The sequence below is a fragment of the Apostichopus japonicus genome, chromosome 12, assembly GCF_037975245.1.
Source record: "Apostichopus japonicus isolate 1M-3 chromosome 12, ASM3797524v1, whole genome shotgun sequence".
Taxonomy (NCBI): Eukaryota; Metazoa; Echinodermata; class Holothuroidea; order Aspidochirotida; family Stichopodidae; genus Apostichopus; species Apostichopus japonicus.
Window position 1 is genome coordinate 17739873 of NC_092572.1, and position 13640 is coordinate 17753512.

The 13640-nt window shown below is 37.6% G+C and overlaps 2 protein-coding genes across 3 annotated transcripts in view; both read left to right on the forward strand.

The window, feature by feature from the left end:
* The window catches only part of LOC139977898 (uncharacterized), a 34209-nt gene extending 20826 nt beyond the window's left edge, over window positions 1-13383 (forward strand). Inside the window, exons 1-5 of one of the 2 annotated variants that reach the window (XM_071987614.1) lie at window positions 8137-8412; window positions 10811-10900; window positions 11071-11199; window positions 11853-11899; window positions 12358-13374. In XM_071987614.1, coding sequence (XP_071843715.1) covers window positions 8259-8412; window positions 10811-10900; window positions 11071-11199; window positions 11853-11899; window positions 12358-12444 — 507 coding nt within the window. In that variant the 5' untranslated portion in view covers window positions 8137-8258 and the 3' untranslated portion in view covers window positions 12445-13374. Of the gene's footprint in view, window positions 1-8136; window positions 8413-10810; window positions 10901-11070; window positions 11200-11852; window positions 11900-12357 lie in introns of those variants that run through there. The other variant, XM_071987617.1, reaches the window with a different exon arrangement.
* On the forward strand, window positions 624-6308 carry LOC139977899 (uncharacterized). The gene is made up of 5 exons (XM_071987622.1): window positions 624-943; window positions 3619-3708; window positions 3879-4007; window positions 4662-4708; window positions 5166-6308. Exons 1-5 carry the CDS (start codon window positions 790-792, stop codon window positions 5250-5252), a joined length of 507 nt encoding a protein of 168 aa, XP_071843723.1. The 5' UTR covers window positions 624-789; the 3' UTR covers window positions 5253-6308.
* Window positions 13384-13640: the final 257 nt, after the last annotated feature.

The window sequence follows — 13640 nt, forward strand, 5'->3', positions numbered from 1 at the left end:
GATCTTTGCGTTAGAAATCAATGTCAAGAATTATAACTCCCAATAACAGCTAAGACAAATGTTATCCACCTGAGATATTTAATATAAATTCAGTCACATGTGCTTCTTTTTATATGTTTTAGTCTTTGATTAAGTACTACAATATTTAACTTCTGTAGTGGAAATGAGTTTTGCAAAAGCTGAATAAAATATTGTCAGCAATTTGAAGAGTGAAAGAAATAATATATAGCAGATAGAGAGAGAGTTGCGATACGGGCAGAAATGTACTTTGGCCGAGCGGGTTCGGAAGTTACCAATTTCCCACAACAATTGCGTTTGCTAGAAAGAGTTTGACAGGTAAACCGAGCGTTTGTCACAACATAAGGCCCCCGTTGTTTTAGTATAAAAAGAGGAACTTTCAAAATAAAGCACCATTTTTTGGGGGGGGGGGGGAAGAGGAAGTTTAAAGCTGTCAAGTTTTAGGTCAATAACGAATATTGACGACCCGATTGCAAGAGGGAACCTCCGTGATGACATCATTATGCATTCTACCATTGTCATTCATCCATTCGTCCATTGTCATTCATCCATTCGTCCATTGTTTTCACACTTACGCTGCTGTGTAAAATACGGAAGTTCCTAGTTCTATTTTACTAGTAACTGTATTCGATGTCAGCACCTAAAGTTGTTATTCATGTTTTACCAACGAGCCTTGAACAACTGCTATTAGCAATCGAACATATTTACTGTCGTCTTCATTAGTAAATTGTTGCTGAAGTTTCAATACTGCGACCTATAACAATTGTAGCAATGATGTCCATTCTCTTGCTGTTTCTGATGGCGTTTCCGATAACAAATGGTTTGCCTGCGTCACCGGTAATTAGTCATGTCTACGGGGTACACAGTCACGAGACATCTTCGACTATTAAAGATCAGCCAATGACATGCGAGTACCACATTTCTGGTAAGTCTTTAATGCACGCTGTTAAACAAGCTTTACGCTATAATTTGCATAGGGTTGTAAACTAATTTCGTTCTCTTCTTATTATTAGGCATCTAGTATCAGGTTAATTTTCCCGTGGGTACAACTCCTTTTAAATGTCCAGTACTTAACCGTATGGTTTAATATGGACGAACAAAGTATGTATTCAAACAAACATGTAAGTATCACCAAGTTGCATCGTTTACGACTTAGTTTGGGGTACCAGTAACTTTGGTCAAACAGAATTTGATTTTCAGGTAACTCGTCTCAATGACGTACATAAGGGGCGAAAGGTGGGGGTGATAGAGATTAGACTTATAATTAAAGACCACATTTGTAGCACTAATATGCCTCGCGAGAACGCGCTATTTCAGAGACCCTACCACCCACCCCTCGCTCACCCTCCTAGTCTTCCTAATGGGGGTCGCCGTCAACGACATCAGGCCCGAACGTTCTTCTTTATACATTCATTGACTTGCTTCTGCATGGCCCTTCCATAAAGGTTCATGCCGCTTTCCAAATCAGTGGTTGCATTGACACCGCCTCCTCTCTCTACTTTTCAAATCATAAACACCTTCACCGTTCATTGTCGTTCCTTTAATTATCAGTGCAGAATGGTACCTTCTTCGAAATAGAAGATCTTGTTAATTACTATCATAAGCTATACTACGAGAAGACCTACAATCCCTTAGAGCTATGCTTTGAATAACTACAAGCTCTATGAGCTACACTATGAGTACTATGAGTTATATTACGAGGAGCTACTAGACCTATGAGCTATACTATGAGTATTTTGAGCTATACTATGAGAAGTTACAAGCCCGATGAGCAATACTATGAGTATGATGAGTTATATTATGAGTACTATGAGCTATACTATGAATAGTTACAAGCCCTATGAGCTACAATATGAGTACTATGAGCTATACTATGAGAGGTTACAAGCCCGATGAGCTATACTATGAGTATTATGAGTTATATTATGAGTGCTATGAGCTATACTATGAATAGCTACAATTCCTATGAGCTACACTATGAGTACTATGAGCTATATTATGAGCAGTTACAAGCCCTGTAAGCTACACTATGAGTATTATGAGTTATATTATGAGTACTATGAGCTGTACTATGATTAGTTGCAAACCATATGAGCTACACTATGAGTACTATGAGTTATATTATGAGCAGTTACAAGCCCGATGAGCTGTACTATGAGTATTACGAGTTATATTATGATTTCTTTGAGCTATAGTATGAAGAGCTACAAGTCCTATGAGCTACACTATGAGTACTATGAGCTATATTATGAGCAGTTACAAGCCCGATGAGCTGTACTATGAGTATTACGAGTTATATTATGATTTCTTTGAGCTATAGTATGAAGAGCTACAAGCCATATGAGCAACACTTTGAGTACTCTGAGCTATATTAGGAGCATTTACCAGCCCTATGAGCTGTACTATGAGTATCGTATATATTATTATCGTATATATTATTGGTACTTTGAGCTATACATGTGCTCTACAAGGAGCTTCACTATGAATACTATAAGATATTCCGAGAGTAGACCAACAAGCCCTATCAGTTATACTATGAGCTATATATGAGCTATACTATGAACTATACTATCAATACTATAAGATATACTATGAGTAGACCAACTATCCCTATGAGCGATAATATAAGATATACTATTAGATGAGTATTTACAAGCTCTACGAGATGTACTATGAGTACCATGAGCTATATACATGAACTTTACTATGAGTACTATGAGCTATACTATGAATAGTTACAAGCCATATGAGGTATAGTATAAACTACACTATAGAGTAGGGTCTGCGTGTGAGTACGAATACACCATATTTGATTCGATAGCGTACGAGGTCTAAAATAAAACGCTCAAGTTCAAGTTGCTATCAACTCTCCGGTAGATGGTTATACATTTGTTAGGCCATGGCATTTCTTTGTCTTTCTGGTCGTAATTCGCATCACGACGGCGGTGTGCGGCGGTTCACCAACTAAATCCAGCTGCAAAACTAGAGGAGTGAAGACGACACGACACAACTCGACGGTAGTTACGAGGAAAATCGTGGATATATAGTCGTGCATTGTGCGTGTGTGTTTAAGACTATAACTGATCATGACTTTGGTCAGTTTTATTTCGTATCGGCTTCAGTCTGGAACACTGAATAGCCTATATAGCGTTTTCGTCGAGACTGGTAGCCGTGCCGTGTGTACGGGTTCACAACTAAAACTATACACGTTTTACAAATATAGCCATTGGTTACAATGGTTATACACTTTTCACGAAAAATCGGATCTGGTCGGATCGGGTCGGGTACAGTCGTACAGTCTGCGACGGACTGAAAACCGCCCAGTTTCAACAAATATAACCCATCAGTGGTTTAACAAATGAAAATGTGACCTAAATGAGCTCCGTTCGTTAACAGCGGAACAGTCGTTGTGATTGCTCTTATACGTCGATCAGTGTTCCGAGGTCAGTTGTAAGTCCACCGGTGTTCACCGCGTTCCGCAAACTAAGGCACGACGGTCAAGTTGAGAATTCGGGCAGTGTATGGATGTCGAAAGGTTATATTTATGATAAACCAAGGCTGACTCCGCACTTTCTGATTTGTGTACTCTCTTTTTCCTAGGTCCTTGGATGGACCACTTCAACTTATCATTTACACCAAATCCACCAAAAGTAGAAAGTCTCATCAAACTCGTTATCAATGTGGTGCTCCGTAAGTATACATAAAATTGATCATTATCTCATCATTATCTGTATCAGTTGATTCTTTCTCCCATTTATTTAAATTTGCAAGTTTGTTTAATCCGACCAGTGGTAGTCGGGCAGGTAATACGATAAGTAATTATTACTAACATTCAAATAATGTTTTGGGTACATTTGCAGCAAAGGACGTATGGTCAACCCGGGTATCTTTAAATGCTACATTGCAAGGCAGTGAACTAACTTTCAAACTGGACAGGACAGTATGTGATTTGGCCAGGAGACATGATTGGTGCCCTGCTAAGAAAGGAGGTAAATATTGCGCTGACCAATTAACTTCACGTAACTTTTAAAGAAGTTGTGAACAAGTTTGTTGTTGCAATGTTGATAACATCTGCAGAGAAACGAAGGGAATTTCTTATGAAATTATGTAATACAAAATATTCCAATCTTGAACTTACATAATACACATTTTGGAGGTTCTCAGCCGCAATATATCCAACGATAAGTTCAAACTTGGCAGGAAACTGCACAATTTTCTTTTCTGCTATTCACACGATACAAACAGAAAACACAGTAACTACTGTAAATATTCAAGTTTTGTACCAGAGTAAAATTTGGATCGTGTTATAAATCAGTTGCATATGATTACAGAAAGAACTGGGGATACGTGTAACCCCATCAAATCCTCTAGTTTGATGCATTTGTTTGGATTACACATATCCTCAGTTCTTACTGTAAACCTAATAGCGCATGCTACGGATTTATCATATTTATCAGCATGATCCAGTATTTACTGTGGTACAAAACTCAGTGTGAATCTGTTTGCTTTTAAAAACCATAACGTTGCACGACCCTGAAATAAGGTCAACAGTTTCAGTACTGGGAATAGTAGTCTTCATACATATTGAATATAACTAGACAGTATACTTGAAAATAATATTGACCATTTATTCCGCTTTACAGATCACATTCACATCGAGAAATTGTTTAACTGTACTTACCTTCCAAGGGTAAGTAAAATGTATTTTATCTGTAACTATAACGTGTTAGGTGATGCCATACAGGCATAGTAGGCCAGGCAAATTTAGCCACCATACCACCCCACCCCCCCCTTCCTAAGTGTATATACATTTATGTATATTTATATAAAAGATTTGAAACTGTAGTATAAATATGAATAAATATATATATATACCCCAGTAGTTCACCGCTATATAGGGATCATTGCATGGTTTACAATTGCGTGGGACAGTGTGGTGTCTGACTGGATATATACATACCCCAGTAGTTCACAGTTAATTAGGGATCGTGGAAAGAGCTAGGGAGATCAGTGCTATTAACAATAAGGTCATTTGGTCAAAATCGTTCTTACCAAACGTGTTCCTGCACATTTCAAGTTCTATGTTAGATTGTTGGCCGTTTCATGTTCTTGTTTTCTTTCTTTCCTTCTTTTTACTTATATAACAGGGGACATACTCTGTTGCCGGAGAACTTTTTATTCAAGACGACGAAAAAATTTTAACATTGGTCATGAATAATTGCACTCTTTACTGATGACCCATATGATCGAAACGTATTAACTGTAACAGTGTATAGCTAACAGAAAGGTAATTAGAAAATGACCTTATTTTTCTCAACTTTTTCAACGTTAGCTAGTCATTGTTACAACGGATTTCACCACCCATGCCCAAAATAAACAGAGCCTGGCTATTATGTCGGTCACATCGCGTTCCGCTTACTTGACCAGTTCCAATCTCTGCCTGCAGATCGCAATGGTACCATGATGAATAATAGTATTCGTTCGTTATCATCGAGGAATAGATCTTATAAAGCATAACTTTGAAGTTTCAAGCCGTGCTCAATGTAGGAATTACATACAAATTTCACCAGATTGCTGTAGTAAACGTTCTCCTTTCATTAGTTAGAAATAATTATATCTTTTAGCTGTCCTTTTAATTATAGCGATACAAGTAACTGAGTTCGACATCTTTTTGAGTGAAGTCCAGAAGAGAAGTAGTTTATCATAGGGTGAGATTATTTGCACGATTACTTAGTGGCCCACACTTGGTAGCTAATATGTCGGATATTTCACAGTTTTTATCCCACAGACATGCACTGAATAACCAATACAACTGCAGCCTCTCGTATGTACGATTCTAAAAGCTTCTTTAAAGAAGGTCACGAAAAGAAAACTATGTTTTAAGAAATGTCCCTAAATGCATTTTCCTTACCCGTTCATGGTTCCCAATATGCCCAACAGATTGTCCTTGTGTCACTCTATTTGAGTGTGGGTCTCAGAGAAAATGACACTTACATAAGCCAGTAATAGCTGCATATAAACACGTTTCTAAATAAATATCTAAAAATAACAGGATTTAGTAGAGTCTGCAGCACACACCCGGGTCCGGAGTTCCTTTGCATTTGAGCCCGAGTTACACCAAAGTTATGAAGACGAACTCCAAAATAAGTATATTCCATAGGCGTATATCAGCAGTAAATAAAAGCTGTTTTGCTAAGGTAATACAAAATGTTGTTAAGAGATACTCAGACAGTTTTGAATCAATAAACAAAATTAAGTTTCCAGATTTACTAACTCCGTTTAACCTTCTCTCTTCTCGTCTCTCCCCCGTTTCATTACTTAACGTAAACAAACGTAACCCAAATATGTATGTATATGTGTAAGGGTGTATGTATGTATGTATTTAAGATCCTCTTGCAAGCAGGAATCGCGTCTTGGGTCTGAGTGTTTGTGTCTTCAATTTTCCCCCTCTTCTATTGGGTCCTTGATGGGGACTTGAGTGTCCCTCCTGATCCTTTTCTTCACTAAACTAAACTAAACATTAATCTTGGAATGATTCAAACCAGGGACCTTATGATTGAAAGTCACCGACGTTAACCACTGAGCTAACACTCATAGAAGAATATGAAAACAAATGCTGTTATGTTTTGTCATTCTTCCGATAAACGAGATGAAATAAAAAATTTAAAAAGGAGTTGTTGAAACGGTGATCAACTTATTAACAAAGTGATAACATTTTCAATACTAACATATATGTTCGAGGTACCACAACACCTTTAGAATCGTATTGGAACTCTTGCCAATTCAAGAATGAAAGTATGTCGTGTGTGCTCTCAAGATACCATCTTGTCACAAGTGGAGGGCTAAATTCAAAATTTCCCCTGACTGATGTAAATATGGGACTGAAGGATCTTATAAAGGATGGGTGCCTCCCTATGGTCGTTGAATCTGACTCCCATGTAGAGGGGTTTGTGACTTATCCCACAGTAAACGAAAGAAGTGTAGACATTCAATCGTGAATTCTGAGTCATATTTAAACTACAAATTAAGTCTATATATTATAAACACAATTTTGTTCTAATTAATACCTGGTGTGAGTCCGAAAAGTAGGCCTGGGGTCGTACACCGGAAGCAGTGGTCTCATTCTCCCTAGTCTAAAAATAGAAATCTCCCACGATTGACGATTGTAGATGAGAGCATGGCAACCCCATCCCTTACGTCCAACCCCCTTTCCGTCCAAGCCACTGAATTCAATACCATGGCACTATTCGACTATTTTCATTCGTTTCGAGCTCTATTTTATTTTCAAAAAGAAACAATTATAGATATCATACCGTTATAAAACAGAAAAGTGATTAAGGAAACTAAAAGACAACAAAATCTGAAAACGTGTTTCTACATAGCATATTATTAATTTAGTAACTATCTCAACATTAACGAGACTTGCACGTCTTCTTCCCCATAATACTACACTTATGTAAGTTATAATTCAGATAGGTTACAGGAAAAACACACCCAACCATTATTCTTGATCTTTGAGTTAGAAATCAATGTCAAGAATCTTAACTTCCAATAACAGCTAAGTATAATGTTATCCACCTGAGAGATTTAATATAAATTCAGTCACATGTGCATCTTTTTATATGTTTTTGTCTTTTATTAATTACTACAATATTTAATTTCTGTAGTGGAAATGAGTTTTGCAAAAGCTGAATTTAATTTCAGCAATTTGAAGAGTGAAAGAAATAATATATAGCAGAAAGAGAGACAGAGTTGCGATACGGGCAGAAATGTACTTTGGCCGAGCGGGTTCGGAAGTTACCAATTTCCCACAACAATTGCGTTTGCTAGAAAGAGTGCAACGTTTGACAGGAAAACCCAGCGTTTGTCACACCATAAAGCCCGCGTTATTTTGGTAAAAAAGAGGAACTTTCAAAGTAAAGGCACCATTTTTTTGGGGGGGGGAAGAGGAAGTTTAAAGTTGTCAAGTTTTAAGTCAATAACGAATATTGACGACCCGATTGCAAGAAGGAACCTCCGTGATGACATCATTATGCATTCGCCCATTGTCATTCATCCATTCGTCCATTGTTTTCACACTTACGCTGCTGTGTAAAATACGGAAGTTCCTTGTTCAACTTAGCTATACCTGTATTCGATGTCAGCACCTAAAGTTGTTATTCATGTTTTAGCAACGAGCCTTGAATAAATAGTAAATTGTTGCTGAAGTTTCGATACTGCGACCAATAATAATTGTAGCAATGATGTCCATTCTCTTGCTGTTTCTGATGGCGTTCCCGATAACAAATGGTTTGCCTGCGTCACCGGTAACTAGTCATCTCTACAGGGTACACAGTCACGAGACATCTTCGACTATTAAAGATCAGCCAATGCCATGCGAGTACCACATATCTAGTAAGTCATTGATTAACGTTGTGTAACACTATATTTTGCATAGGGTTATAAGCTAATTTCACTCTCTTCTTATTATTAGGCCATCTATATAATATTAGCCCATATAGTGTCAGGTAAATTTTCCCGTGCACAACTCCTTTTAATTGTCCAGTACTTAACCCTATGGTTTAATATGGACGAACAAAGTATGTATTCAAACAAACATGTAAGTTTAACCAAGTTGCATCGTTTACGACTTAGTTTGAGGTACCAGTTACTTTGGTCAAACAGAATTTGATTTCCAGGTAACTTGTCTCAATGACGTACATAAGGGGCGGAAGGTGGGGGTGTTAGAGATTAGACTTATAATTAAAGACCACATTTGTAGCACTAATCTGCCTTGCGAGAACGCTCTATTTCAGAGACCCTACCACCCACCCTCGCTCGCCCTCCTAGTCTTCCTAATGGGGGTCTCCGTCAACGACATCAGGCCCAAACGTTCTTCTTTATACATTCATTGACTTGCTTCTGCATGGCCCTTCCATAAAGGTTCATGCCGCTATCCAAATCAGTGGTTGAATTGACACCGCCTCCTCTCTCTACTTTTCAAATCATAAACACCTTTACCGTTCATTGTCGAAGTTCCTTTAATTATCAGTGCAGAATGATGCAGAAGATCTTGTTAATTACTATCATAAGCTATACTATGAGAAGACCTACAAGCCCTAAGAGCTATACTATGAATAACTACAAGCCCTATGAGCTACACTATGAGTACTATGAGTTATATTATGAGGAGCTACTAGCCCTATGAGCTATACTATGAGAAGTTACAAGCCCGATGAGCTGTACTATGAATATTATGAGTTATATTATGAGTACTATGAGCTATACTATGAATAGTTACAAGCCCTATGAGCTACACTATGAGTACTATGAGCTATATTATGAGCAGTTACCAGCCCTGTGAGCTATACTATGAGTATTATGAGTTATATTATGAGTACTAAGAGTTATACTATGAATTGTTACAAGCCATATGAGCTATACAATATGAGTATTATAAGCTATACTTTGAGAAGTTACAAGCCCTGTGAGCTATACTATGAGTATTATGAGTTATATTATGAGTCCTATGAGCTTTACTATGAACAGTTTCAAGCCATATGAGCTACACTATGAGTATTATGAGCTATACTATGAGAAGTTACAAGCCCGAAGAGCTCTACTATGAGTATTATGAGTTATACTATGAGTACTTTGAGCTATACATGAATTATACAATGAGCTTTACTATGAAAACTATAAGATATTCCGAGAGTAGACCAACAAGCCCTATCAGCTATACGATGAGCTATATATGAGCTATACTATGAGCTATACTATCAATACTATAAGATATACTATGAGTAGACCAACTATCCCTATGAGCGATAATATAAGATATACTATTAGATGAGTATTTACAAGCCCTACGAGATGTACTATGAGTACTATGAGCTATATACATGAACTTTACTATGAGTACTATGAGCTATACCATAAATAGTTACAAGCCATATGAGGTATAGTATGAACTACACTATAGAGTAGGCTCTGCGTGCGAGTACGAATACACCATATTTGATTCAATAGCGTACGAGGTCTAAAGAAAACGCTCAAGTTCAAGTTGCTATCAACTCTCCGGTAGATGGTTATACATTTGTTATAGGCCATGGCATTTCTTTGTCTTTTTGGTCGAAATTCGCATCACGCCGGGAGTGTGCGGCGGTTCACCAACTAAATCCAGCTGCAAAACTACAGGACTGAAGACGACCCAACACAACTCGACTGTAGTTACGAGGAAAATCGTGGATATATAGTCGTGCATTGTGCGTGTGTGTTTAAGACTATAACTGATCATGACTTTGGTCAGTTTTATGTCGTATCGGCTTCAGTCTGGAACATTGAATAGCCTATATAGCGTTTTCGTCGAGACTGGTAGCCGTGCCGTGTGTACGGGTTCACAACTAAAACTATACACGTTTTACAAATATAGCCATTGGTTACAACGGTTATACATTTTTCACGAAAAATCGGATCTGGTCGGATCGGGTCGGGTGCAGTCGTACAGTCTGCGACGACTGAAAACCGCCCAGTTTCAACAAATATAACCCATTAGTGGTTTGACAAATGAACATGTGACCTAAATGAGCTCCGTTCGTTAACAGCGGAACAGTCGTTGTGATTGCTCTTATACGTCGATCAGTGTTCCGAGGTCAGTTGTAAGTCCACCGGTGTTCACCGCGTTCCGCAAACTAAGGCACGACGGTCTAGTTGAGAATTCGGGCAGTGTATGGATGTCGAAACGAAAGGTTATATTTATGATAAACCAAGGCTGACTCCGCACTTTCTGATTTGTTTACTCTCTTTTTCCTAGGTCCTTGGATGGACCACTTCAACTTATCATTTACACCAAATCCACCAAAAGTAGAAAGTCTCATCAATATCGTTATCAATGTGGTGCTCCGTAAGTATACATAAAATTGATCATTATCTCATCATTATCTGTATCAGTTGATTCTTTCTCCCATTTATTTAAATTTGCAAGTTTGTTTAATCCGACCAGTAGTAGTCGGGCAGGTAATACGATAAGTAATTATTACTAACATTCAAATAATGTTTTGGGTACATTTGCAGCAAAGGACGTATGGTCAATTCGGGTATCTGCAAATGCTACATTGCAAGGCAGTGAACTAACTTTCAAACTGGACAGGACAGTATGTGATTTGGCCAGGAGACATGATTGGTGCCCTGCTAAGAAAGGAGGTAAATATTGCGCTGACCAATTAACTTCACGTAACTGTTCAGAACATTGTGAACAAGTTTGTTTTTGCAATGTTGATAACATCTGCAGAGAAACGAAGGAATTTCTTATGAAATTATGTAATAGAAAATATTCCAATCTTGAACTTACATAATACACATTTTGGAGGTTCGCAGCCGCAATATATCCAACGATAAGTTAAAACTTGGCAGGAAAGTGCACAATTTCCTTTTCTGCTATTCACACGATACAAACAGAAAACACAGTAACTACTGTAAATATTCAAGTTTTGTACCTGTGTAAAATTTGGATCGTGTTATAAATCAGTTGCATATGATTACAGAAAGAACTGGGGATACGTGTAACCCCATCAAATCCTCTAGTTTGATGCATTTGTTTGGATTACACATATCCTCAGTTCTTACTGTAAACCTAATAGCGCATGCTACGGATTTATCATATTTATCAGCATGATCCAGTATTTACTGTGGTACAAAACTCAGTGTGAATCTGTTTGCTTTTAAAAACCATAACGTTGCACGACCCTGAAATAAGGTCAACAGTTTCAATACTGGGAATAGTAGTCTTCATACATATTGAATATAACTAGACAGTATACTTGAAAATAATATTGACCATTTATTCCGCTTTACAGATCATATTCACTTCGAGAAATTGTTTAACTTAACTTACCTTCCAAGGGTACGTAAAATTTATTTTATCTGTAACTAACGTGCTAGGTGATGACATATAGGCAAATTAGGCCGGCCAAATTTAGCCATCATACCACCCCCCCCCCCGCAACCCCAACCCCAGGGGTATATGCATTTATGTATATTTATATAAAAGAATTGAAACTGTAGTATAAATATAAATAAATATATATACCCCAGTAGTTCACCGCTATATGGGGATCATTGCATGGTATATGGTTGCGTGGGACAGTGTGGTCTCTGACTGGATATATACATACCCCAGTAATTCACAGTTAATTGGGGATCGTGGAAAGAGCTAGGGAGATCAGTGCTATTAACAATAAGGTCATTTGGTCAAAATCGTTCTTACCAAACGTCTTCCTGCATATTTCAAGTTCTATGTTAGATTGTTGGCCGTTTCATGTTCTTCTTTTCTTTCTTTCCTTCTTTTTACTTGTATAACAGGGGACATACTCTATTGCCGCAGAAGTTTTTATTCAAGATGACGAAAAAATTATCACAATGGTCACGAATAATTGCACTTTTTACTGATTACCCATATGGTCGAAACGTATTAACTGTAACAGTTTATAGCTAACAGAAAGGTAATTAGAAAATGACCTTATTTTTCTCGACTTTTCCAACGTTAACTTGTCATTGTTAGAACGGATTTCACCACCCACGCTTGATCAGTTCCAATGTCTATCTGCAGATCGCAATGGTACCGTGATGACTAATAGTATTCGTTCGTAATCATTGAGGAAGAGATCATATAAAGCATAACTTTGAAGTTTCAAGCCGTGCTCAATGTAGGAATTACATACAAATTTCACCAGGATGCTGTTGTAAACGTTCTTCTTTCATTAGTTAAAAATAATTATATCTATGAGCTGTCCTTTCAGTTATAGCGAGACAAGTAACTGAGTTCGACATATTTTTGAGTGAAGTCCAGACGAGAAGTAGTTTATCAATAGTTTGTGATATTATTTTTACGGTTGCATGGCGGCCCCCTTCCTATAGCTAATATGTAGGATAAGCCACAGCTTTTATCCCATAAAGATTCAATGGAAAACCAATACAAATGAAAACTCTTTTATGTACGATTCTAAAAGCTTCATTCAGGAATGTCACGTGTTATAAGAAGTGCCCCTCAAGGCATTTTCCCTACTCTTTCATGGCACCCAGTATACTTCACCAGTTTGTTCTTACTTAACTCTATTAGAGTGTGGATATTCAAAAGAAATTACACTTACATAAGCCGATACTAGCTGCATAATAATACATTTCTAAATAAGTATCTAAATATGTTAAGGATTTTAGTCTGGCCAAGCACACCCGGGACTGGAGTTCCTTGGCATTTGAGCCCGAGTTACACCAAATTATGAAGACGGACTCCGAGATAGGTATATTCCCGTAGGCGTATATCAGCAGTAAATATAAGCTGTTTTGCTATGGTAATACACAATGTAGTTAAAAGATACTCAGACAGTTTTGATTCAATATACAAAAGTAAGTTTCCAGATTTACAAACTCCGTTTAACCTTCTCTCTTCTCATCTCTCGCCCGTTTCATTACTTAACGTAAACAAACGTAACCCAAATATGTATGTATGTATATGAGATCCTCCTGCAAGTAGAAACTCGCGAAGAAGCCTCATTTGCTTATCAAAGCCGCAAGCTGACCGAAGTCAGTCTCTTACATTCATATTTAACTTCCATGATTATGAATTGTCAATTGTCAACAACTCC